The sequence below is a fragment of the Danio aesculapii genome, chromosome 21, assembly GCF_903798145.1.
Source record: "Danio aesculapii chromosome 21, fDanAes4.1, whole genome shotgun sequence".
Classification (NCBI taxonomy): Eukaryota; Metazoa; Chordata; class Actinopteri; order Cypriniformes; family Danionidae; genus Danio; species Danio aesculapii.
Window position 1 is genome coordinate 26486408 of NC_079455.1, and position 23893 is coordinate 26510300.

The following is a 23893-nucleotide window of genomic DNA, read 5'->3' on the forward strand; positions in this document are numbered from 1 at the left end:
GAAATCACATGATTGGTCCATTAGCGAATGGTTCTCTGCAGTCGGCGTCTCTGCACAGCCTGAGTCCTCCGGTGTCTGTCGGCTATGTTGTTGTTGAGGGTCTGTTTGAGGGCTGGGAGGATCACTTTCTCTGCTTTACTGGCCTGAGACACAGGGCTGTTCAGATAACGACAGAGCAAACTGATTTGTTCTTGATGGGATGTTTAGAAACCATATATATTATGTTTAATATTTTCTAACGACGACTTACAGTCCTTTGGGCAATGTCTGGAGAGAAAGCTGTGGAAGTGTCTCTGAATCTTCAGCTCTGACAAAAAAAAAAGTCACTTAATTTTAAATGTAATGTAATGCGTATTTGTAATGTAATGTGTATTTATATAGCGCAGTTAGTGTATATGGCCATACACCCAAAGCACTTCACAATCATGAGGAGGGTCTCTCCACACTATCAGCAGTGTGCAGCATCCACTTGGATGATGCGACGGCAGCCACAAGTCAACCACGCCAGTATGCTCACCACACACCAGCTATTGGTGGAGTGGAGAGACAGTGATATAGCCAATTCAGTGTATGGGGATGATTGGGAGGCCATGATGGTAAGGGCCGATGGAGGGTATTGGCCAGGAAAGCGGGGTAACACCCCTACTCTTTACGAGAAATGCCATGAGATTTTTAATGCCCACAGAGTCAGGACCTCGGTTTAACGTCTTATTCGAAGGATGGTGCTCACTGAAAGTATAATGCCCCCTTCACTATACTGGGACAATAGGACTCACACAGATTGCAGGTTGAGCGCCCTGCTGGCATCACTAACACCACTTCCAACAGCAACCTAGTTTTCACATGTGGTCTCCCATCCAGGTACTCACCAGGCTCAGCCCTGTTTAGCTTTAGCGAGTATGAGTAACCGGTCTTGGGCTGCAGGGTGATATGGCTGTAAATGTATAATTCATGCTATTAACTAACCAATTAATTAAAAATATTAACTGCTGCTTATTAATTTTTAGGATTGTGTTAGTTTAGGTAGGTAGGTTTAGGAATTGGGTAGGATTAGGGATGAAGAGTAAGATCTTACATTATAAGTACTAATAAACAATTAATATCTTAATAATAGGCAAGTAATAATCTAGTATTTACATAACGACAGTGAAAAACCCCAAAGTGTTAGCAAAACAAAGATGATAAAGGGTTAAAGTGATTCTGATGAGGGAAATTTCTCCCTCAAGTTATAATCTAATTAAATACATTCAAATAATTATACAACATTCTATTTATTTACACATGTAAAATAATGTCACTTAAAACCATTAATAAATGGTGTAAAGGGAAACGATTTCATATATAAAAAAGCATTTCGCATTTTTAATTTAATTTTGGATATGGCTGGGACATCTACAAAAGCTTTCTGTAATGCAGAAGATAAATGTAGCTATAAATTACCTTTTACCATCAGCAAGGTAAGCCTTGGTCAAAATGTAATTCTCTGCAGTGATTTTCTTGTTGAAAACTATTTCTTTGAGAACAGCCTTCACACGTAAAATCTGTGAGGAGACAAATTACAATGTATTTTATAATCATTCCAGTACACTATCAGGTTCAACTGATTAACAACACAAATATATAATCAGTCAATCAAAATTCAGCAACATGTAGATGTGGTCAGGATGATCTGCTGATGACCTCACCTCCTGGGACTGTAGGCTGTTAGCATTATACAGCTGCCGTATGATGATCTCACACTCCTGTAGGCTGGGAGCTCGAGGAGCCTGAGATGGACTACACTGGATCATTAGAGGCTGGAGAGAAGTGATGAACCCTGCTTTGGCTTCTGTAGAACCTTCTACTGACCTCCTGTTCAGCATCCCTGAAGTATTTGATCGAGTTTCTCTATATTTTAAAGGAGTGTTTATTGTATTAGGGGATGTTAATAATTTGTGTCACTTTATTTGCTTCTTAATAAGTAACTTATTTTACAGATGTAATGAAAGAGATAAATCTAAGAGAATTAAATCTTAAGTCACCTGATCTCTGTGATTTGTGATGAGCTGGTGTCATCCAGAGTTTGTTCCAGATAATTCCTTCGGTCTCTCTGGAACTTGTTGCTCTCAATGTGACATTTATGGATTTTACAGCTGCCTCCTGTCATATATTTTGTAAAATTTCATATTTGGGTGAACTATCCCTTCCAATTAAGTATAATATAACTATAATATATAGATGACAGCTGCCTCCTGTCATATATTTTGTAAAATTTCATATTTGGGTGAACTATCCCTTACAATTAAGTATAACATAACTATAATATATAGATGACAGCTGCCTCCTGTCATATATTTTGTAAAATTTCATATTTGGGTGAACTATCCCTTACAATTAAGTATAATATAACTATAATATATAGATGACAGCTGCCTCCTGTCATATATTTTGTAAAATTTCATATTTGGGTGAACTATCCCTTACAATTAAGTATAACATAACTATAATATATAGATGACAGCTGCCTCCTGTCATATATTTTGTAAAATTTCATATTTGGGTGAACTATCCCTTACAATTAAGTATAACATAACTATAATATATAGATGACAGCTGCCTCCTGTCATATATTTTGTAAAATTTCATATTTGGGTGAACTATCCCTTACAATTAAGTATAACATAACTATAATATATAAATGACAGCTGCCTCCTGTCATATATATTTTGTCAAATTTGTTATTTGGGTGAACTATCCCTTATAATTAAGTATAATATAACTATAATATATAGATGACAGCTGCCTCCTGTCATATATATTTTGTCGAATTTGATATTTGAGTGAACTATCCCTTATAATTAAGTATAATATAACTATAATATATAGATGACAGCTGCCTCCTGTCATATATATTTTGTCGAATTTGATATTTGGGTGAACTATCCCTTATAATTAAGTATAATATATAGACAACAGCCGCCCGCCTTCTGTCATATATATTTTGTAAAATTTCATATTTGTTTAACTATCTCTAAAATTATACAATTAACTATGTAAGTATAACATAACTATAATATATAGATGATAGCTGCCTCCTGTCATAAATATATTGTAAAATTTTTATATTTAGGTGAACAATCCCTTATAATTAACTACATATATATATATATATATATATATATATATATATATATATATATATATATATATATATATATATATATATATATATATATAGTATAGCCATAATATATAGATGTCAGCTGCCTCCTGTCATATGTTGTAAAATTTCATATTTGGGTAAACTATCCCTTATAATTAAGTATAATATAATGTAATATATAGATTAGAGCTACCTCCTGTCATATATATATATATATATATTTTGTAAACTTTAAAATGTGTACCAAAACATCTGTTATATAATTTTGAGAAAAAGTCACTCAACCTTTACGGCTTGAATTTGGAGGCTCCATTATCAGCTTATACTGCAACTCTGCAACCACAATACAAACAAACGACGTTACCTCATATTTTAGCTTTTCGAAGTATGTGTTTTACACAATGGACCACGGCTAAAAGTCTCACATCTCACGACCCATCGACATTTCTCGCGTATTTCTTTTACCTAGCTGTTGTTGTAATCAAAATACCTTTACATTTGCTAAAACAAATGTCCTTCTGACAGAAACAAAACACCAGGTTTGTCTGCGTAAACTGACACTTTGCCTCCCACAGCGGTTATAAACGCCTTTCTTTCACTTTCCTCATTCAGCAACTCGACGTTACCAGGCAACCTGTATTACTGTATCCCCTCTTACACCCCAAAAAGACGGTGCCAGGTCCCCATTAAACACATTATTTACACCAAAATAAACATTTTGTCACAGTTTACCCACTCCCATGTCATTTCAAACCTGCAAAGGGTTCTTCCGCTAGAAAAAAAAAAACTCATTATAGCTTCTGCCTCCATTGAAGGTGATTGATGTAGTTCTCCTCACATCTTCATATTTGTACAAGTTTACATTTTTTAATATGAACATACGTAAATGATGTCAGAATTGGAAAAGGTTTGTCTTTATAAACATTTAGGAATACTGACATATCAATTGTAACTATTAAAAAGATGTTTCCTGAATATTCTTGTCAATTTCCAACAGATTACCACCATTAAAATAAACATGGCAAAGGATGTACTTTGGGTAGAAACAAGTTCGACCAATAAATTTCTCTGTTGCGTATACAAGGAAAGTTACCTTTATTTTCCCGTTTTAGGCAATCTATCTCGCCGTGTAATTTCTCAAGTGTTTCTCTGTGCTGTTTTTGTAAGAAGTCAATATTCCTCTGCAAAGAGGCAACGCGCGTATCCATTCCGCTGTGAAACAAGTTCGCGCACTGATGCTTACGTCACGAGCTTCCATTCAAGCGGACGACGCGTCCCTGTTGCGTTATGAATCATGATTTACTCAATTTTCGCAGATTGCTTTTGTGAATAGAGCTGATTTGATTGCAAAGCTTGTACACGTTCTATCTCCTGTATTAGTGTACCGTCACCATAGCAGCCACCTCTACTTCCTCCAATACTGAAGGGAAATAATAGATTCAATAACGTCAATGCAAAACTTCATTTTAGTGTTAAATTACCTCGAGATTTGATGAGTTTCTATTGCAAAGAAAAAAAAAAAAAGTACACAAATGAGACATTCATTGTCATTTAATGAAATGGAGACAGTTAAGTGCAAACTTTGTATTGTTCTCCATTTCATATTTTCAATATTAACAACATTGTAAATAAATTTAATGAAAAAAAAAAAAAAAAAAAAGAAAAACCCAAAACATTCCTCATTCAAATTTTCATTAAACATACCAATACACTTGCAGTGCAAATACTGTTTATAAAATCTAGCAGGGTGCTAGAATTACTGTCATTTAAAATAAAAATAAAAAAAGAGACAATCTATTTTCATCTAATGAGTCTTTAGTTTTTCATGAAAGAAATTCGACAGGAGCTCATATAGAAAGCTTATAACGAGAATGAGTCCAGTGCTGGAGAACAGGCCGAATGAGAGTAGTGCAAACAGCATGTAGAGCAGGAGGAGTGTGAGGAGGGTGCGATAGCTGGCCAGAGCTCGCAGACTGAGGCGTGCACGCTGAGGACGATCCCTAATCTGCCGTGTTACAGGGCTCTTTCTCCGCTGCTCCACCAGAGCTGAAGAACTGCTCAAGTAGTGTCGTCCTACACTCCCCAGGAAGTCCTGTCGAGAACACAGCACCTCCATACGCTCTCCCAGCTATAAAACACAAAAAATATGGTCACAATTAAATTAATAAAATGTAAATGCAAATTGGTGTCACAGTGGCGCAGTGGGTAGCACTGTGCCTCACAGCAAGAAGGTCATTGGTCCGAGCCTTGGCTGGGTCAATAGGCATTTCTGTGTGGAGTTTACATGTTCTCCCTATGTTCGTGTGGGTTTTCTCCGGTTTCCCCCACAATCCAAGACATATGATACAGGTGAATTGGGTAAGCTAAATTGGCTGTTGTGTATGAGTGTGAATGAGAGTGTATAGATGTTTCCCAAAGTTGGGTTGCAGCTGTAAGGGCATCCGCATAGTAAAACATATGCTGGATAAGTTGTCAGTTCATTCCGCTGTGGCAACCACAGATTAATAAAGGGACTAAGCCAAAAAAAAAAAAAGAATGAATGCAAATTCTATACTGTAAATATACTATTTATTTGCTTTTCCTTCTCTGAAAGTCAATGGTTATTTTTTTTTTTTTTTTTTTAAACCACTCTTCAATACATCGTCTTGTGTCAAACAGAACAAAAAAAAAAAAAACATGGTCGAGGGCAAATAAATGATAAGAGGTTTCATTTTTGGACAGACTATGCCTTCAACATAGGTATTATCGCATCATATAATAAATCAGTGATCATAATGAATGTTTAATACTGGATGACATTGCAGGCACAAGGAAAATTCTTACCCTTTCATTAATGAAAGTTGAGATCTGAAACAGCAGTCGAACCAAAAAAGCATTTTCGTAGCTCCTGATAGGTTGAAGCTCTGGATCTCCTTGATATTCAATTTCAAATCTGCGGAGACCATTGATGATCTGTAAAATATTAAATAATCTATAAATATCAATATGATGATTTGCCAAATGTTAAAGATGACTGGCCACTAAACTCACCTGTAGCCTGCCCAGGTCTGTTAAAACAAGGCCATTTTCACTCGGGATGCAGTCGGGCAACTGTTTAGATGCCCCATTATTGTCTACAGATGCCACATTGGCAATCAGCTGAGACAGCTGGCCTGCATTTAACTGTACAGCACAAGACCAACATTAAAGGTGAAAGAGTAATAAATGTATAGATACTTAAATATAAAAAATATATACACAAAAACATCCAAAAATATGGCAAAATTAAAACCTTGGTTGGGTCAACAAAGACACATTAATAAAAAAAAGTGACCAATCTTTTGTAAAATAATTGCTTTTATAATAAAAAAAAGATTTTAGTTTCCTTTTGAATGAAAAAAATCTTCAACATTATAAATTTAGCCTATTATGATCCACTAAAATCATTTCTAGTGGATCAAATGACACTGGAGATGGGAGTAAAGATGCTGAAAATTGTTGTCCAGAATAAATGACACTCAAATATCAATTATAAAATATAAAAACTTACACAATGTGTGCATTCTTTAAAAGAATAAATAAATGCAGCCTTAATGGGGATTAGAGATTAGACGCACACAAAAAATACCTCACTGAAGCCAAACTATTAAACAGTAGTGAAGTACATCCTCAATAAGTGCAGTTATAAACTGACCCGGAATATCTGACAGAGGTAGTCTAGGGCTTTATCCAGGAACTCGTGAGTTTTCTTCACACCTTCTCCACCCATATCATCCATCTCTCCTCCAGTGAAGGTGCTGTTATGATCAGGAGAGCCAACGCTGAACCACGAGAGGAAGGAGTTGTTTGCAGCCATCTCTGCAGAATGATCCGATATCCGTTTAGCTGTCTGTCGGGCTTGAGCGATAATCTGGATGAGCTTTAACACCTGGAATTGACAGAGAAAGCCATGATCTATGATTTTGCAAGAAGATTTATTTCGCTGATCTAGCAGTAATAGTCAGCTTACATTTTTCCGCTGATCAGGACCAAACATGAGGTTGTATTGACAGTCTTGCCCTTCCAGACTATAAACATGACTTTTGACCTTGAAGACATTGTCAGTGCCCATTGGCTGGCGAGCAGAAAGGAAGCTGCCACCATGTGAAGGCGTCAGGAAAACACGATTATGCCGCTGTAGGATGGCATGCTCTGGTTCCAAAAACAGCTGCTCACCTGCAGATTAAAAAGATCTGCATTTAATAAAATAAGAATGTATGTTTACTTCAACAGGTAGAAAATAAATGCTAAATAAAATTAAACCACCACCTAGAATCACATACCTTTCTGAATCATCTCTGACAGGCTTGGTTGAGCAAAGACTTTGGCGACCCTGAAGACCATCAGGGCATTTTTGGCATTGACCAAGTCTGTGCGCATGGCCCGATTCAAGAAGCCCTGGAAAAGCTTTGTGTACAAGAGCAGATTCTCCTGAACAAATGAAGCCCTGTGGATTATATGGATCTCATTGGTACACAATGATCTGAATAATTTTAACTTTTTATGGTGAAAAACAAAAAAAACAACAACAAAAAAAACCCCAAAAAGAACAACATACAACATTAAATGCCAGGAGTTTAGGAATTTAGACTTTGTGCTCTGATTTAAGATGTTTTAAAAGGTCTAATTTGAGGAAAGTGGTGAATTGAAACTTTAAGAACCACAGAACCATCTCAAATCACATCATGAATGAATGAATGAATAAATAATACCTCAAAGCTATTACTTAGACTTAATATACATCCTCAGTAAAACAAAAACATCTTTAAAACTTTTAAATTAAAGTGCTATTTTGGGGTTTCTGCCTGGATTTTACCTACCCAAACTAAAAAGCTTCCCAAATTCCCTGTTCTCTCCGAACAGGCTCACATGATCCCATCCACATTAATGGGATGGCCGTTGAGCCAGTCTCATCCTTCAAGATCCTGGGGACCCACATCTCTAAGGACCTTTCCTGGACCACCAACACCTCCAGCCTGGTCAAGAAGGCTCACCAGCGCCTATTCTTCTTGAGGCAACTAAAGAAAAACCAGCTTTCATCAGCCGTCTTGGTGAACTTCTACCGATGCACAATAGAAAGCATCCTGACCAACTGCGTCACAGTCTGGTATGGAAGCTGCTCTGTTGCTGAGCGTAAGGCACTGCAGCGGGTGGTGAAAACTGCCCAACGCATCACAGGGACTACGCTGCCAGCCATAGAGGACATCCAGAAGAAACACTGTCTGCGCCGAGCACGCAGTATTCTTAAGGACACCTCTCACCCTGCTCACAGACTGTTTTCTCTCCTGCCTTCCGGCAGGCGCTTCAGGCTCCCCCGGACAAAAACCAGCAGACTGAGGAACAGCTTTTTCCCCAGAGCTGTCTCCCTTTTGAACTCTGCCCCTCACTGACTCGTTTGCCCCCCGAATACACCCCCCACACTCCTCTAACTTATACTCCTCACAATCACTGCACTATTTAACATTTGCACATTTAAAGTTTGCACATATTCATTGCACTGATTCACTTATTTGAACTGTACATACCCTCTGCACATAGACATTTGTAATTATGTTTATCTATCTGCACACTTCTGCTATTAATAGTATCCTGTACATATATTCATTTATTGTAAATCTGTTCATAGCTAATACAACCTGTATATAATCTTGATAGTACATCCATCTGTAAATATCACCATAGTTTTTCTATAACTGATAACTGCACTTTATAACTTATACCTGTATCCTGCACTTGCTGCTATTGCACTGCTGGTTAGACCTAAACTGCATTTCGTTGCCTTGTACTTGTACATGTGTAATGACAATAAAGTTAAATCTAATCTAATCTAAAATCCACATGCAGAGGTGTAAATGTTTGGTATCATTTTAAAGAACACCCTTTGAATTTTCATAAAACACTGTTGAAAGTGACTAAAATAATTGTATATGTTGTCTGTGTTATAACAAAGTCCCTCAAAAAAAAAAAAAAAAAAGCAGCGTTTTTTTTTTTGTAAGCTCAGATTTGAAAGTGTACCTTTTAGGTTCTGTGTGGTCATGGTTGCTGTAATTAATTTTGGTGGTTCCTGCACATGTCAGTAATCATAGGAAAAAAAAAATGTCTCTATCATAATCTATGCAAAGGTGATCCTATTCCAACTGATGAGAGAACGGAACCACTTATGAGGGTATTGGGCCAGTACAGACCTTTAAAATGTAAAGAATGCGGAAGTAAATGACATTACAGACCCGATACCGTTTCCCAGAGTTTAGGAGGTTAAATACCATTATAACTTAAAATAACTTTTCTATTTGAATATATGTCAAAATGCCATTTTATTCCTGTGATGACTAAGCTGAATTTTTCTTGCCATCACACTTGTATTTATTGTTATGGTACTCCAGAAATACTTTTAATTTGCTGATATAAAAGCACAAAAATTATTCATTATTAACTGTTAGGAAACAAAAGCATTAGTCTAAAATAAAAACTATATATACATTAGTATCACTTATTAGCAGTAAGTACCATTTATCAGGAACGGTCCTGTTTTGACCATCAGTTTGTGTGTTGTTTTTGTCTCCAGTGTATCTCCAGGGCTGGATATAACTAAGCCACGTCTCTAGTACCTACAACAGCAAGAAATCCCACCACATTTCATTAAATTTAACACATTTCCTTACCATCAAAGCCTTCACTAAATGTATATCACCATCATATAAAACAGGCTCCCAAACATCATTGCGCACTCAAGGACATTTACCGCTCGGAACGATGCATCCAAAGGCCAGTGACCGAAGCTGTGTTGCAGGAAGACGTACAGCTTCTGCTGGACAAACCTCTGCACCACCACACTGTAGGAGACAGGAAGTATAGGCTTATTGACAGAGCAGTAAAACAGAAGACAGTTCAATCAAGTCCCCGGCGCCTGATCGGATGAATAGCTCCTCTTTACGACATGCCACCTTAGATTTACAGAAGTTTTAGTTGAATGGCCTGATTCAGGGGACTAGCTGACAGATGCTAGCAGGCTGTAAAACCCACCGCTTGAGCTCCTCCAGAGGACTGCTGTGGGAGTGAGCAGGCGACGAGGAGGAGATGGACTCTGGCTTCAGGCTGCTGGAGAAGGTGTGCAGGTGCTTGACCAGGAGACGCACTACAAGAACGTGCTCCTCTGAAGGCATAAAGGGCTCCTAAGACATCGTCCAAAATAACAAAAACACAAGTCAGACTTTTAGGACTCTGAAAATATATTTGAAACTCCATTTACACCTGGTTTTATTGGCTTCAATTGGTTTTATTGGTTGGTGTTCTACAACGATTTTCATAACAACAACATTAAAATTAAGGTTGGGAACTGTAAACTTGGTGCAATATTATAACTGCTATGTAGTTGGGTCAACTCAGAACACAGATTTCGATGCCTCATTTCAGATTCACCTTAAATGCCAGAGCTGTCGGTTAAATGAACTAGAGCCTTGGAAATGTGCTTTCTGAAAGCATTTTAAATCAGTAAACCAAGTAATATAACTGTGAATTTTTAATAAACTTGCATACTGTGTGTTCAGCTCAATATTACTACCCACGAATGCAACGTATGAGTAGCTTTGTAGATAATGGGAAAAATCTTAAATTACAAATATTTACCCAAACTTTTTAGATTGAATTATTTACTTAAGAATTAAAAAAAATAAACTACTATGAAAGCTAGAGATCATGAAATTTTACAACTCAATTTCAAAAAGTCACATTTACACAATTTCACTGACTTTCACAAATTTTCTTTTGCAAAGGAACAAATGTGGACTGCTGAAAGGGGAGCCAAACATGGGGCAATAAGCTTATCTCAATTTATTATTATAGTTTTTATAATCATTGGAGTAAAATTGTACAGTATTTCAATTAATTACAAACCCCTAGTATGTGATTCTGACGGTATGATAACCTTCATACGATGGATAAAAATATCACGGTTTCACGGTATTGGGATTACTGCTCTAAAATATGTTCTTTTTAAATGACTGGGTAAAAAACAAAAAACATGTCAGGCTAAATATTTCAAATCAATTATTGACTTCTGCTGTCTTCATTAGTTTCAAAAACACAGATTTCATTACGATTTAAAACGGCATCTTTGCATAGCTTTTTTGCTGGAGATACCATTGTCCTAAATAACTAAAAACAAAACGAAATAAAAAAAATCTTACAGTATGAATAGTATAACAGAAAATGTTGGCGGTTTTAAAACCTTGACTCTTCCAAACCACGGTATACCTTGAAAATGGTTATCGTGCCATGCCTAATTATAACGGTGTTTATTTCAGTCATAAAAGACACAGAAAGGAAAAAACAACAGAACTAATATAGATAGCAATAACTAGAGAAATGATGCGCTGATGAGAGCATGTATGAAGGGAATAATGGCTATCAGCCACCGTACTATAGACAAATACAAAGACATTTATGAATCATACGTTTTGTAGATAAGCACATAGATGACATGCTATTGCATGATTGACTCTTACTTAGATGGTACGACATTAAACTTAACTACTCCATCAAAATGTTTTATAGCAAATTGCATTGTGTACTTTATTATTTTAAATGATGTTATGATAGGACAGGATGTGCAGTTAATCAGAAAAGCTGTCCTATTATGCCAGATATGGACATTTCAAGCGTTTTTTTAGTACTGTGATTGTCACTCAGATTTGTAGTTAGTCAAGGCAGGCAGCTTAGGTTTTGTAAACTTTCGCTTTGCACTTATTTTTTATCTTTCGAAAAAAAAAAAATTAATTCTTTAAATTGTCATTCAACATAGTTTTGCATTTAAAGTAATGTTTCAGACACTATTTAAGTCCTAATAGTATTTTAAAAGCATAGATTTGGCACCAGTAAATGTGGTTGCAGTTGACTCTGTAAATAGAGTGTAAATATAATTGTCTTCAAACCAAATAGTTAAACCTTTTCAAATTTGTCTCTATTTAGAAGGCAACAAAAAACAAAAAAACAAAAACAAAAGAGTACCAAGCGTAAACGTGACTCTTTTGTCCACATCTGAACTGATCATCTGAGACAGGTGTAAACAGGCAGCATATATTGACTGACAACACGTTACACAGCATTCAGTGCAATACTTTCTTGAAACCGTCATACTTGAAGCTTCACATGTACAGCTGAAACAATGTATTTTCACATATACAAAGAAAACAATAATTTAAAAAAAATGTCTGGGCAATTTGGTCTGGATATTCTGTGTAGTTTAGCAGTGTTTGCAAAGTTAAAAATACGGTGAAAAGAGAGAATTACACCAAATAAAAAGAACACAATCGCACAAAGTGTGAAAAAAATAAAAGAAAAATTCACAAATGTAAACAGACATGCATTATTAAACACAAAGTTTCTCACATTTAAAAACTCTCAACATCAAAATTCACAAGACAAATGATTAGTCACATTAATTAAATGTCACACATGATAATCAGACCAAATCTCCCAAATGGTCTAAAAAAGCGACCCCTAAATCTAATTCCTGTCTAATCTGAGTTTACCTCCAGGAAGCCCGTGGAACTGAATGAAAAGTTAAAAGTACTTGGTATGTGTGGAGGGTCCCAGAGCCTGGTGGGGCGGGGGGTTGGCACAGCATGCTGGACATACTGAGGCGGTACTGCAACAACGCCAGCTGAAGGACCCATCACAAACGGGTGGAGGGACGGGGGGCAAGAGAGGAACACAGTGGGGTGGGAGGAAAGGAAGAAAAAAAGGAGAGGAGCAAGGAAGTGAACATGAGAATAGAAAGAAAATAAAAAAAAGAGTGCAATCCAAGAAACAAAAAAAAAAAGTTGGACATAGTCAGGAGTGAAATGGGGAGTGTACAAAAGGAAAGAAAGAGACAAATCGATATTGACCACAAAAGACACAAATGCAATGAACATGAAGCTGATGCAGTCGTCCTTTTCGCCCTTTTTAGAAGGCAAAATTCTAATATAATATTGAGGTTCATTAAATGGTGAGCTAGACTTTCTAACTGTTTCTGAATGTCAGAAAATAACACTGAAAATTATGCCTGCAACTCAAAATTAGTTGCTAAATAGAATAAGAGACTAGAATTATGCTACCTTGACTTTAAACTATAGAAATTGTTTACCTCAGAATGCCTGGAACAAGGAACAATGGTAAAATTGGTCTTGATTCTTAAGAGAAGTGCCTGTTTAATGAAGTTAGTTACTTTACAGTTTTGCAGTTAATATTTTAGATAAAGCCAAAAGGATCTTATGAAAGCAGAAAAGGAGACACTGCATCCTTAAAGTTTTCACCAGGAAATACACTGATAGGAGTCACCAATTTACTTGATTGTTTGCAAAAATTACATATAATACATTAAATTCATTCCAAATTGACATACTTTTACTTAATTGTCTTACATATATATTTCTGCAATCTGTTCATTGTGAAAAAACACTGCAAAAAATAAAATATATATACTTTCACACTCATATTCAAAAATTGTAGAATACTTTCCATTAGTAAAACAGATTTAGCAAGACTGCATTAAACTGATAAATGTGGCAAAGTTTTGCATAATGTTACAAAAAAATTAATTAATACAGTTCTTTTTAAAATTTCTATTCATAAAAATTTAAATCTTTATAAATACATCATTACTTCCACAGAAATGTTGAGCAGCAGAAATGCTAATACAACAGTGAAAATAATATGAAAGGTTTGTTGTGAAACAAATCATATTAGAATCATCGTGACACACTGAAAAGTCCAGTAATGGCTGCTAAAATATTTTAATAAATTACATTATTAATTAAAATAACCTTACTTTAAATTATCAGAATATTTTAACAGCAAGATTAAACACAAATATTCTTTTCAAATATTCTTATTCATATACTGTATGTAGCCTTGATGAGGAGAGATTTTTCTAAAAGACTTTAAAACAATTGAATAAAATAATTTTTTTGGTATCATTCAAAAAAATTGACATTAATTTCAGAATTTTTTGATGCCACAGTACATAAAACATTTTTTTTTTTTAAAAAAAGACTTTATCATTTACAATTCCTCTAATTGTTAGTAAATTGGTGACTTCCAATTAATCCACCACAAATATGTTAATCAAAAGATGCCACGCTCTAAATACTCTGGGCTGACTGGAGGGAGACTTGCACTGATATACTGACTGTAAATACACACGAACAAGGAAAGAGACTCAGAAGCCAGACACACCAAAAGCTTACAAACACTCCACAGCCAAGAACAAAGAAAGAAGGGCTGCATCATGCAGACCTAAACAAGAAGCTCTAACTCCTTAAACACTTCAACCACATGCTGAATTTGTACTTTGCTTACTCTTCCCAAATCAAACAAAGGAGGACAGAGAAAATGAGAATTAAAAAGCTGCATTGCTTTTTACACCCTTCTATTTTCAGCAGCCATGTGACTGGGTTGATTTTAACAAATGCATTGTCCCATTCACAACTGAAGGAGGCAGAAACCACTAGAGGGCCTCAGTAAACTTCCAGACAGCTGTACAACATGACCAAACTCACAGCAATATGCTTAACAGGTTAGTGCTTGATCGAGAGGACAGTGAAGCAACCACAGCCAGCAATGCAAGACAGAACGGTCCAGCTAATATTAAAACTTAATCGCTTTCACAATATTGAATGGATAAAATAAAAAAATTATAATTAAATAATCAAAAATATAATCAAATTAAGAGTCCTTAAGAATCATGTATTTCTTTTAGACAAAGCAAGTGTATTTCACATAATACACTACCTGACAAGTCCTGTCGTTTATACAAGTTGTAAAAGCAACAAATAATAGCTTGACTTCTAGTTTGGAAAAGTGGCAGAAGGTAGATTTTTCTGATTAATCATCTCTTGAACTGCATCCCAAATCCAATCATCACAAATACTACAAAAGACCTATTGGAACCTACATGGGCCCAAGATTCTCACAGAAATCAGTCAAGTTTGGTGAAGGAAAAATCATGGTTTGGGCTTTCATTCGGTATGGGGGCGTGCAAGAGATTTGCAGAGTGGATGGCAACATCAACAGCCTGAGGTATGAAGACATTTGTGCTGCTCATGACATTACAAACCACAGGAGAGGGCAAATTCCTCAGCAAGATAGCGCTCTCTCATACTTCAGCCTCCACATCAAAGTTCTTGAAAGCAAAGAAGGCCAAGGTGCTCCAGAATTGGCCAGCCCAGTCACCAGACATATACATTATTGAGCATGTCTGTGTTAAGATGGAGGAGGAGGAGGCATTGAAGATAAATCCAAAGAATTTTGATGAACTCTGGGAGTCCTGCAAGAAAGCTTTTTCTTTGCCATTCCGGATGACTTTATTAATAAGTTATTTGAGTCGTTGCAGAGATGTATGGATGCAGTCCTCCAAGCTCATGGGAGTCATACACGATATTATTTCTTTTTTCACTGCACTATGACTTTATATTCTATACTGTAGATTATTTCTGTTTAAGTCAGACCATACTGTCCTAATTAAATAATTGAAAATCATGGCATGAACTTTTTTTTTTTTTGTAAAATAAGCGTAATCTGGAGGCCTTTACCTTTCATATAATCCACTTCTGATACCGAATGATCAACTAGAAATCAAGTTATTATTTGCTGTTCCTAAAACTTGGAAAGACAACAAGAATTTTGTCAGGTAGTATACACTACAATCAATTTGTTTGAAGTAGATGATATATATAAACTTTATGCTGATGCTTTGCAGGAAATCGTTATGTTTATCAATTTTTAAGAGCAAAAAGCATTTAAGAATGTTAAGCTGGGTCAACTGCAATAAAACCTTGATTTGGAGATGGATATGGATAATTTCAACATTAAAAAATATAGCACATATTTCACAGACAATTTCATGTTTCTGAATTAACTATAATAATTATTACTGTAACACAGATGTTAAAAATTACTTCCAGCTAATGACGCAGAAACGCATATAAATTGTAATTTCATAATTATTCAAGTAAAAATTTGTTTTAAAAAATGGCTGTTTACATACAATAATGTTTATAATAAATAAGCAAAACATACAGTGTGACAGAACTAGATGTAGCAGATTTGTGGAAATGTGGAGCATCTGTTCAAATTCTACCTTATCATTATAAAAACAAAAACATGATAATATAATAATAAAATAAAAAAGGAGCTTTTGTGGTTCTCACATTTGTTAGCCACATCTTAGGCCATATTTATGCCAGCAATAAATCTATGACATTAGATCAATAGTAATAAGAAAAAAACAATACTAAAAAAAAATTAAAAAAAAAAAAAAAAAAAAAAAAAAAAAAAAAAAAAAAGCTTGTAAAAAACGCTAATATCAACACTCCAGCTATGAATAATAAAGGGTATATCTGTCAATAGAGTGCATGTGTGTCATTGACAGAGGGAGAGGAGGAGCATGATTTAGGGTGGGTGTCGTGCAGCAGCCCCTATGCAAGGCAGGGGTGAAGGAGGGTCTGTAGGGTAATGCTGTTCAGCCAGCCAGACAGCCGTGCGCAGTGGAGGAAGGGAGTGTGTTAGTTCTACTGGCCTGTTTCTGGCCTAATTCGTTTCTCATTCTTACCTTTACCTGAGGAGACTGCAGCTTCTGGTACATCTCCAGAGAATAGTGATGAAGCCACATTTCCACAAATACCTATAAACACACAACCATGTTTAGTTCAAAACAAGGGAAATGAGAATTAAGAACGGTTAACTTGTTCCTACCTGAAGAAGTGTTTCGGACCTCCAGATCTCTTGTGCGGCAGGGTCAGCGTTGACTGAAGACTGATGGGTAATATGACGCTTCAACAGACTGGTGCTGTGACCACCATATCCAACATAAGGCACATTGGTAGACCTGTAAGAGCAAGCATTCCCTAGTTTATATAAAGGCCTATTTCAGTTTTATAGTAATGGGATATTCTGTCATCATTTAGACATTCTCCACAAGTTTCTTTCTTCTGTTGAACACCAAAAGGAACAATTATTGAAGAATGCTGAAAAAAAAACATTTAGTGACTTCTGTAGTGCTATAATATGGATGTCAATGGCTGGTTTCATTTATTCAGAATATTTTGAATTGGGTTCAATAGAAGAAAGAAATTTATACAATTTTAAAACCACTTGACTAAGTAAATGGTGAGGAAACTTTGCTTTTAAGGTGAACTCCCTTTAAAGAGGTCAGTAAATGCTTTTTTTTTTTATTCCACCAGTTCTTACAAATCACAAAACATTTTAGAAGACTGTCCTTTCGTAATGTTTGGATCAGAATGAGGGCAAACTAACAATCTTTATTTGTTTGGCTTCTGCATATACCTGCATTTGTCTCTTTTGGTATTTATTTACCGCAGAATGACTGGGTGTTAAACAGGTCGAAATGTTGTAACAGGCATTGATCTGTGCAGATTTGGAGTCTAGCCACACTATTGCATAATACAGTAGCTCATTCCACAACTTCAAGTATTAACTTTTATAATATTAAAATGATTCTTTCAGGTAAAAGGTACAGCTATTAAAAACTTAATGACATGAGACTTCTGATCCCATTCACGTTCCTTGATTTTTAGCCGTAAAAAACAGCTCATTATTATGCTTGATCTTGCAAACTGTTTTTCTTTTTTATTATTATAGCTACAAACACACTTGTTAGTAGAGCAAGTAATTTGACCGTTTTCTGCCGTTTGTTATTCATAGTCATTTCCTCTACTAAAACAAAAAAAGAGCTATTTTCGGTTTGCTGGATAAAGTGAATAAACTGCTTTTAGACTAACCAGAAAGCTCTAAAACTTGCATTATATTTGCGACTTACATTTTAGATGACCTTCTATATATCAAAATATTAAGGAAATTTAACATGCATGACATTTAAATTGACTGTAACATGTATTTTCAGTAATCAGTTAAAAAGAGGCCAGCCAAGAAGCTTTAGCATTTCCAACTGTTATCAAAATGTGTTCAAATGCATCTCTTGGAATTCAACCTGAATCTTCTGTGGATGGAAACAATTTTGCTTGTAGTCTGCATGTTCTGATGCAACACAGTATGAAAAGCTTATACATGGCGTGTTTACTATACATACGATAACAGGTAGGTGTTTTTTGTGGCTGTTTAAACACATTGTGACTGTTTAATTTACACTACAATGGAATCTGATTGCATCAGTGTTTAACTGGCCGAATATGCTTACCTAAGCCTTCCTTGTTTACACATGTATTTCACATTGTTCACTTGTGATCTGATTAACATTTTGTGCACTTTCATAAACAGTGTAAAGATTGAATATGTTGATTTAAAAAAAAAGATTTCTAAAATCACACCTCGGAGCAGGAGAGGCCACTGTGCTCCTAGTGTCAGAGAAAGGTGATGGAGGCACATTGCCCTCTGTAGGGAGGAAGAATTTGAGGTAGGTGTCGACAAGCACAAAGTATGCGCTTTCTGAACAACTCCCATGCTGCCCTGGAGGGTAGTTCTAAAAAGATCATTAAACAACATTTCAACAAAATTACTGCTTAAACAACCATTAGGCTTTGAGAAAAATCAAATAAACCACAGATATATTTGTTCTTGCAAACAAATTCCCTTCTGACAGCAGATGAGCGTGTACCTTTGGTGCAATGAGACTGGAGGCAAAGTTGAACATGTAATATTCAAAAGGATCTGCAAAAGATTAAGAACAGATATTAATGTGAGAGAAAGATAAAGAGTGATGAAACAGCCTTGTAACAGTTACAGTAAGATGCAAAACATTTTGTTTTATAATACAGAAAGTGAGTGTGGAAAAAAAAGCCAAGACATACTGAGAAATAGCAGGCCTGACATGGGGAACTGAATTTTATTGTGAAACAGAGGGCAATCTGGCAAAACCCCTGCATGAATGGATGACTTTATTGGACCCTGTGCAAACAGAACACACATAAATGTAGTCATGGTTAATAACACTGTGAAAAACATTTGTACTTTGAAATTAATCAGTGATAATGAACCATAACCTAAATGAACATCTCTTAACAGGTTTAACAGATTTAAAATAACAGCTCAGCACATAAAACCCTCAGTTGAGTTCACTGGAGAGCACACTCACCGGCAGATAACTGATTGGAAACTCATACTTGTATTCCTCTGCTTGTAGTTTGTATACCAGTTTCATCATAGGACCACTGTTGAATAAATATTTCACATTTGAATATAACAGAGCAAAAAGTTTTATATTCACGTTGAACCTCAATAATTTAACATTTATCTTATTCTTCAGAAATGCAGTAAAGTCATTAAAATATGTGAAATATCATTATAAAAAAACTACTTTATTTTAAAACATTTGCAGTTTTTAGGGGTGTGAAAAATATTTTTGCAGCCAGTACTCTAAACTTCAATGACACATGCTCCTTCAGAAATCAATATAATATGCTGATTTGGTGCTCAAAAAATGCTGTTAGAAATTATTATTCTTTATAACAATAATTATTTTATATTTGTATGCATGACTAATTAGAATGTGCGTGTTTGAATATATGCATGCACAAACATACACAAGGGCTGGGTGATAGGACAAAAATTTCATAGCATGATATATGTCATGTCAATACAGCCAACACATGTCAACAGTTCCTTTCTGTGAACTCAAACAATTAATATAGAGCATGTTTGTGTGTTTATAGTCTACATGAAAAAGACCATTTCTTTTGTATGTTTTAAAGTATGTACTCCAAAACATACTCATTTATAATGATACAGTGATAATTTTCTAAACTTTAGAATTTCTAGGCAAATATTTTATTAGGAATATAGAAATATAAAATGAACAATAACCAAATACAAAACATTTTTCCACAACGAATGATTCAGGCGCCGACATAAAATATTGCTAAATAAAATACAAAATGAAAACATTGTACTTTCTTAATGTAAAGCTTGAAACTTTCTCATCATCATGCCATTATTCACATTCTGCCGACATCCCCATGGTGGAATGTTAGACTGCGGTCTTGCAAACTATATTAATATATAATTATGTTAATAAGATTTATCATGCATTACTGTAAATGCATTTTATGACAATATAAAATAAACAATTAAGCATAATATAAAATGACAGAAAGAGAGAGAACCTTGGGTCCAGAAACTCCATGGCGATGTTGTACTCTGTTGATCGAGCCTGCAGAAAGCGAAGGTTCCAGCCAGCAAGAATTCCATCCAGACTTCCAAACACACACTCCACCAACCACGGGAAGATTGCATGCAGCTCCTAATCAAAAATGTCACATAAAACACAAACAGCACTTTTAAAAACTTTCTGCACACAAATAAAAAAATTGAGTAGATGAAGAACATCAAATGGGACTTGACCAACAGATGAAGCAAGAGTTCAGGCAGGTGCAGCTAAAACAAATGCTCAAATGAATCGGAGGTCACGCAGAGGTTCAGTACTAAACAAACATCATTCATTCAGACAGCACAGAATTGAGTGAGCATGTGGGTAAACCGGCGCCAGCAGGACAGCAGCTGGTCCTGTACCACATGCCAAGCATATGACACTGCACTTAATCTCTAACACATAGGCAATAGTGTTGCCAACTCAATAGATTTTGCGGATGAAACCAACAATTACATTGTGTGTAAAATGAAAACATGCAATGGATCTACTTATGCCGGTATAAGATTCTGATGGTATGATGACCATTGTACAAAAAAATTACAATTTCATGTTTTACAGTATTGCGATTACTGCTCTAAAATATGTTCTTTATAATATTTGAGTAAAAAAACAACAAATTTTTTCCCCTTTGAACACAATATATTTTATTTTGAGAAACTTTTAAAATATTTTAGAGCAGTAAATATGTTAGGCTAAATAATTCAAATAAATCTTTGACTTCATTGCTGTCTTCATTAGTTTAAAAAACACTTGTTTGGAGATCTTTTCTGCTTGAGAAACTGTTGTCCTAAAAAAAACTTAAAACAAAACATGAAAAACAATCTTACATATACCTTAGGAATGGAATAGCAGAAAATGTAGGCGGTTTTAAAACCTTGACTTTTCCAAACCGCGGTATACCTTGAAAACGGTTATTGTCCCATTCCTAGACCTTCTAAAGCATATCACAACACTATAGATAATAACATTATAAATGTCATACTAAAAATGCATTTCAACATTCCCACATGTACTGACACAATATTTGACACAATCTACATTGTATAAGCGCTATACAAATAAAGGTGAATTGAATTGAATGTACTAATTGATAGAACTGTACCTTTGCAGGATAATCATCCATAATTTTGCACAACTCATGGCATCTTTGGTGAAGAGGTTTATTGGTCCAGTCTGCCTTTAAATTAGCCTACAGCCACCAAGACAGAAGGATTAGAAACAAAGAAAGAAAACATCAGTAGATTTATTGGGGGTACAGATGATTTTACTTTCACACATTCAGATTTTCTCCTTAATAATATATTTTAAGAAAAATATTATTTACAAATTATAAATAGTGAAATCCTATAAGCATTCAATGATTTTCAAAGTACAACACAGTTCATGTGCGATTAAATAGTGCTAATGTTGTTTTCAAGTCATATTTACATGTGATTTCAGACAAAATATTCAAAGTACCATGGTAAACAATATAGGGAACGTGTCACAAATTTTCACTGAACGAATGTGCGAATATAAAACCAACTTTTGCTCAATAGTAAATTATATCAGTGTGGTTTAAGTATATAAATACAGTACTAACCAGAAGATAACTGGGCTGTTGCAAGGCAGGAGCAGCCATGAAAACTCGTACCCCAAATCAATACCAAACCTGAAATACAAGACAGTAATTAAACTTAAGTTAAATAAACAATAGCATTTCAAACATTTTCAAAGTACTTACAGAACTGTCGAAAACACTAGTAAAGCTTTTTAATGAAAAGAACATATTTCATGCCTGCTTAATTAACCAGCTTTAACACAACATTTATTTTTTCCTCAATCTATTTTCCTCTAATACAGACGCTTAGAGGTTAGCTAGCTAGCACCCCATCAGCTAAAAACAGTCTATCCTGAGTTTGCTCTGTAAAAGAGCTAAACCCGCATTCGTTTTTCTGGTCATTTACAACTGATATTAAACAAAATGAATTCGCAATATATTACCTCACAAAACGAAGAGTAAAAAATAATATTACTCGCAAATTCCAATAGACCGCGCTTAGGTCCAAGAGACAAATGTGGTTGTTATGATGTCATGTCCGCCAAGACCTGCACCAGCGCCATCTATAGGCTAAGAGCGGAGAATGACGTCACGGATAAAATCAAACTTCCTATTTTATAATCTTGTGAATAGTAATAACATTTGAGATATGTAAATAAAAGTTAATGTTAGAAATAGTAGAATCCAATTGAATCGTATCTAATGACCTTCTGAAACTGGATTTAAAAATTGAAATGAGAATTAAAAAGCAGATAAAGATATGTTATCAGTTTAAGTCTGGCATTTTGTTGGTTCTTCTTTCTTACAAATGTCATTCTTCAGAGGTTAATCTTTAATGTTTGTTTTTGTTACTGTCCTTGACATATTTACAAGATATACAAAAATAGGCTATCAATATAAAATGCAGTTATTAAGACTGCAAAAAAATTTATTTATTCATTTTCTTTACGGCTTAGTCCCTTTATTAATCCGGGGTTGCCACAGCGGCATGAACCACCAACTTATCCGGCACATGTTTTGCGCAGCAGATGCCCTTCCAGCCGCAACCCATCTCTGGGAAACATCCATACACACTCACTCACACTCATACACTGCAGACAATTTAGCCTATGTATATCGCATGTCTTTGGACTGTGGGGGAAACATGCTAACCCCACACAGAAACACCAACTGACCCAGCCAAGGCTCGAACCAGTGATCTTCTTGCTGTGAGGTGACAGCACTACCTACTGCGTCACCCTGCAAAAAAAAAAAGGTTTTTATATGTTATTAAATTGAATTCAATTCATGTTTCTTTTGTGTAAGGTGTTTTCCTTACACATTTGTATTACTGTATGTATTTTTGTGTTGTTATTATTAGTCAAGATTTTCATCTTTCATGTTTTTTTTATTTACTCTCATTGGCATAATTAAGATATGTTGTTTATTATTGATAAAAACAAGCATAAGATCAAATATGAATAAATTTGAATCCGACTAAGCGTTATTTGCCAAGTGTGCGCAAACACAATTAACATTTTGTGGTTTTCACACATACATGTGTATAGTATGTAAATGTATGTGTGAAATAGGCATAAGATTTTGATGATATGATAACCTTGGATAAAAATATCACGGTTTCGCAGTATTGTGATTACTGCTCTAAAATATCTTCTTCTTAAATGTCTGGGTAAAAAACTCAAACTTTTTTCCCTTTTGAACACAATATGTTATTTTGAGAAACAATAAATTAATTATTGACTTCTGCTGTCTTCATTTGTTTTAATGACAGATTTTTTTTTACAAATTAAAAAAGCATCTTTGGATATCTTTTTTTGCTGGAGATACTGTTGTCCTAAAATAACAAAAAAAAAAAAAAACTAAATAAAAAATTGTACACATACCTTAGGAATGGTATTGCAGAAAATTTTGATGGTTTTAAAACCTTGACCATTCCAAATTGCGGTATACCTTGAAAACTGTTATCATCCCATGCCTAAAATAACACAAAAAGTTAACTACATACTGGGAATAAATATAAATAAAAAGA

At 35.1% G+C, this 23893-nt stretch overlaps 2 protein-coding genes across 3 annotated transcripts; both read right to left on the reverse strand.

Annotated features, from left to right (window-relative positions):
- Nucleotides 1–20: 20 nt before the first annotated feature.
- Nucleotides 21–4593, reverse strand: si:ch211-222n4.2 (uncharacterized protein LOC101885505 homolog). Its single transcript, XM_056446311.1, has 7 exons — nucleotides 4236–4593; nucleotides 3428–3475; nucleotides 2022–2139; nucleotides 1686–1887; nucleotides 1441–1541; nucleotides 251–307; nucleotides 21–156 (listed from the first exon to the last, which is right to left on the reverse strand). Exons 1-7 carry the CDS (start codon nucleotides 4348–4350, stop codon nucleotides 21–23), a joined length of 777 nt encoding a protein of 258 aa, XP_056302286.1. The 5' UTR covers nucleotides 4351–4593.
- Nucleotides 4594–4939: 346 nt separating this feature from the next.
- smpd4 (sphingomyelin phosphodiesterase 4) lies at nucleotides 4940–22397 on the reverse strand. Of its 2 annotated transcripts, XM_056446309.1 has the most exons (20): nucleotides 22308–22397; nucleotides 21907–21975; nucleotides 21427–21513; nucleotides 20278–20414; nucleotides 19251–19326; nucleotides 18967–19063; nucleotides 18774–18826; nucleotides 18487–18638; nucleotides 16895–17027; nucleotides 16752–16823; nucleotides 12732–12821; nucleotides 10184–10332; nucleotides 9903–9993; nucleotides 9668–9768; nucleotides 7444–7607; nucleotides 7131–7336; nucleotides 6816–7049; nucleotides 6173–6304; nucleotides 5966–6094; nucleotides 4940–5270 (listed from the first exon to the last, which is right to left on the reverse strand). In XM_056446309.1, the coding sequence occupies exons 2-20, from the start codon at nucleotides 21943–21945 to the stop codon at nucleotides 4947–4949; spliced, it is 2466 nt and encodes an 821-aa protein (XP_056302284.1). In that variant the 5' UTR covers nucleotides 21946–21975; nucleotides 22308–22397; the 3' UTR covers nucleotides 4940–4946. The 2 variants fall into 2 exon arrangements, with proteins under 2 accessions (XP_056302284.1, XP_056302285.1); XM_056446310.1 differs by lacking the exon at nucleotides 12732–12821.
- Nucleotides 22398–23893: the final 1496 nt, after the last annotated feature.

What these genes read in the sequence shown, in the direction of transcription:
- smpd4 (XM_056446309.1), bottom strand. Translation starts at nt 21,945, where the DNA reads ATGGCTGCTCCTGCCTTGCAACAGCCCAGTTATCTTCTG. An exon ending in ATGGAGTTTCTGGACCCAAG is followed by an intron (nt 19,327 to 20,277) that starts GTTCTCTCTCTT and finishes TTTATTCAACAG; the next exon opens with TGGTCCTATGATGAAACTGG. An exon ending in AGGACCGTTCCTGATAAATG is followed by an intron (nt 7,608 to 9,667) that starts GTACTTACTGCT and finishes TATAATCCACAG; the next exon opens with GGCTTCATTTGTTCAGGAGA.
- si:ch211-222n4.2 (XM_056446311.1), bottom strand. Translation starts at nt 4,350, where the DNA reads ATGGATACGCGCGTTGCCTCTTTGCAGAGGAATATTGACTTCTTACAA. An exon ending in TCCAAATTCAAGCCGTAAAG is followed by an intron (nt 2,140 to 3,427) that starts GTTGAGTGACTT and finishes AATATATGACAG; the next exon opens with GAGGCAGCTGTAAAATCCAT. An exon ending in ACAGCCTACAGTCCCAGGAG is followed by an intron (nt 1,542 to 1,685) that starts GTGAGGTCATCA and finishes GTCTCCTCACAG; the next exon opens with ATTTTACGTGTGAAGGCTGT.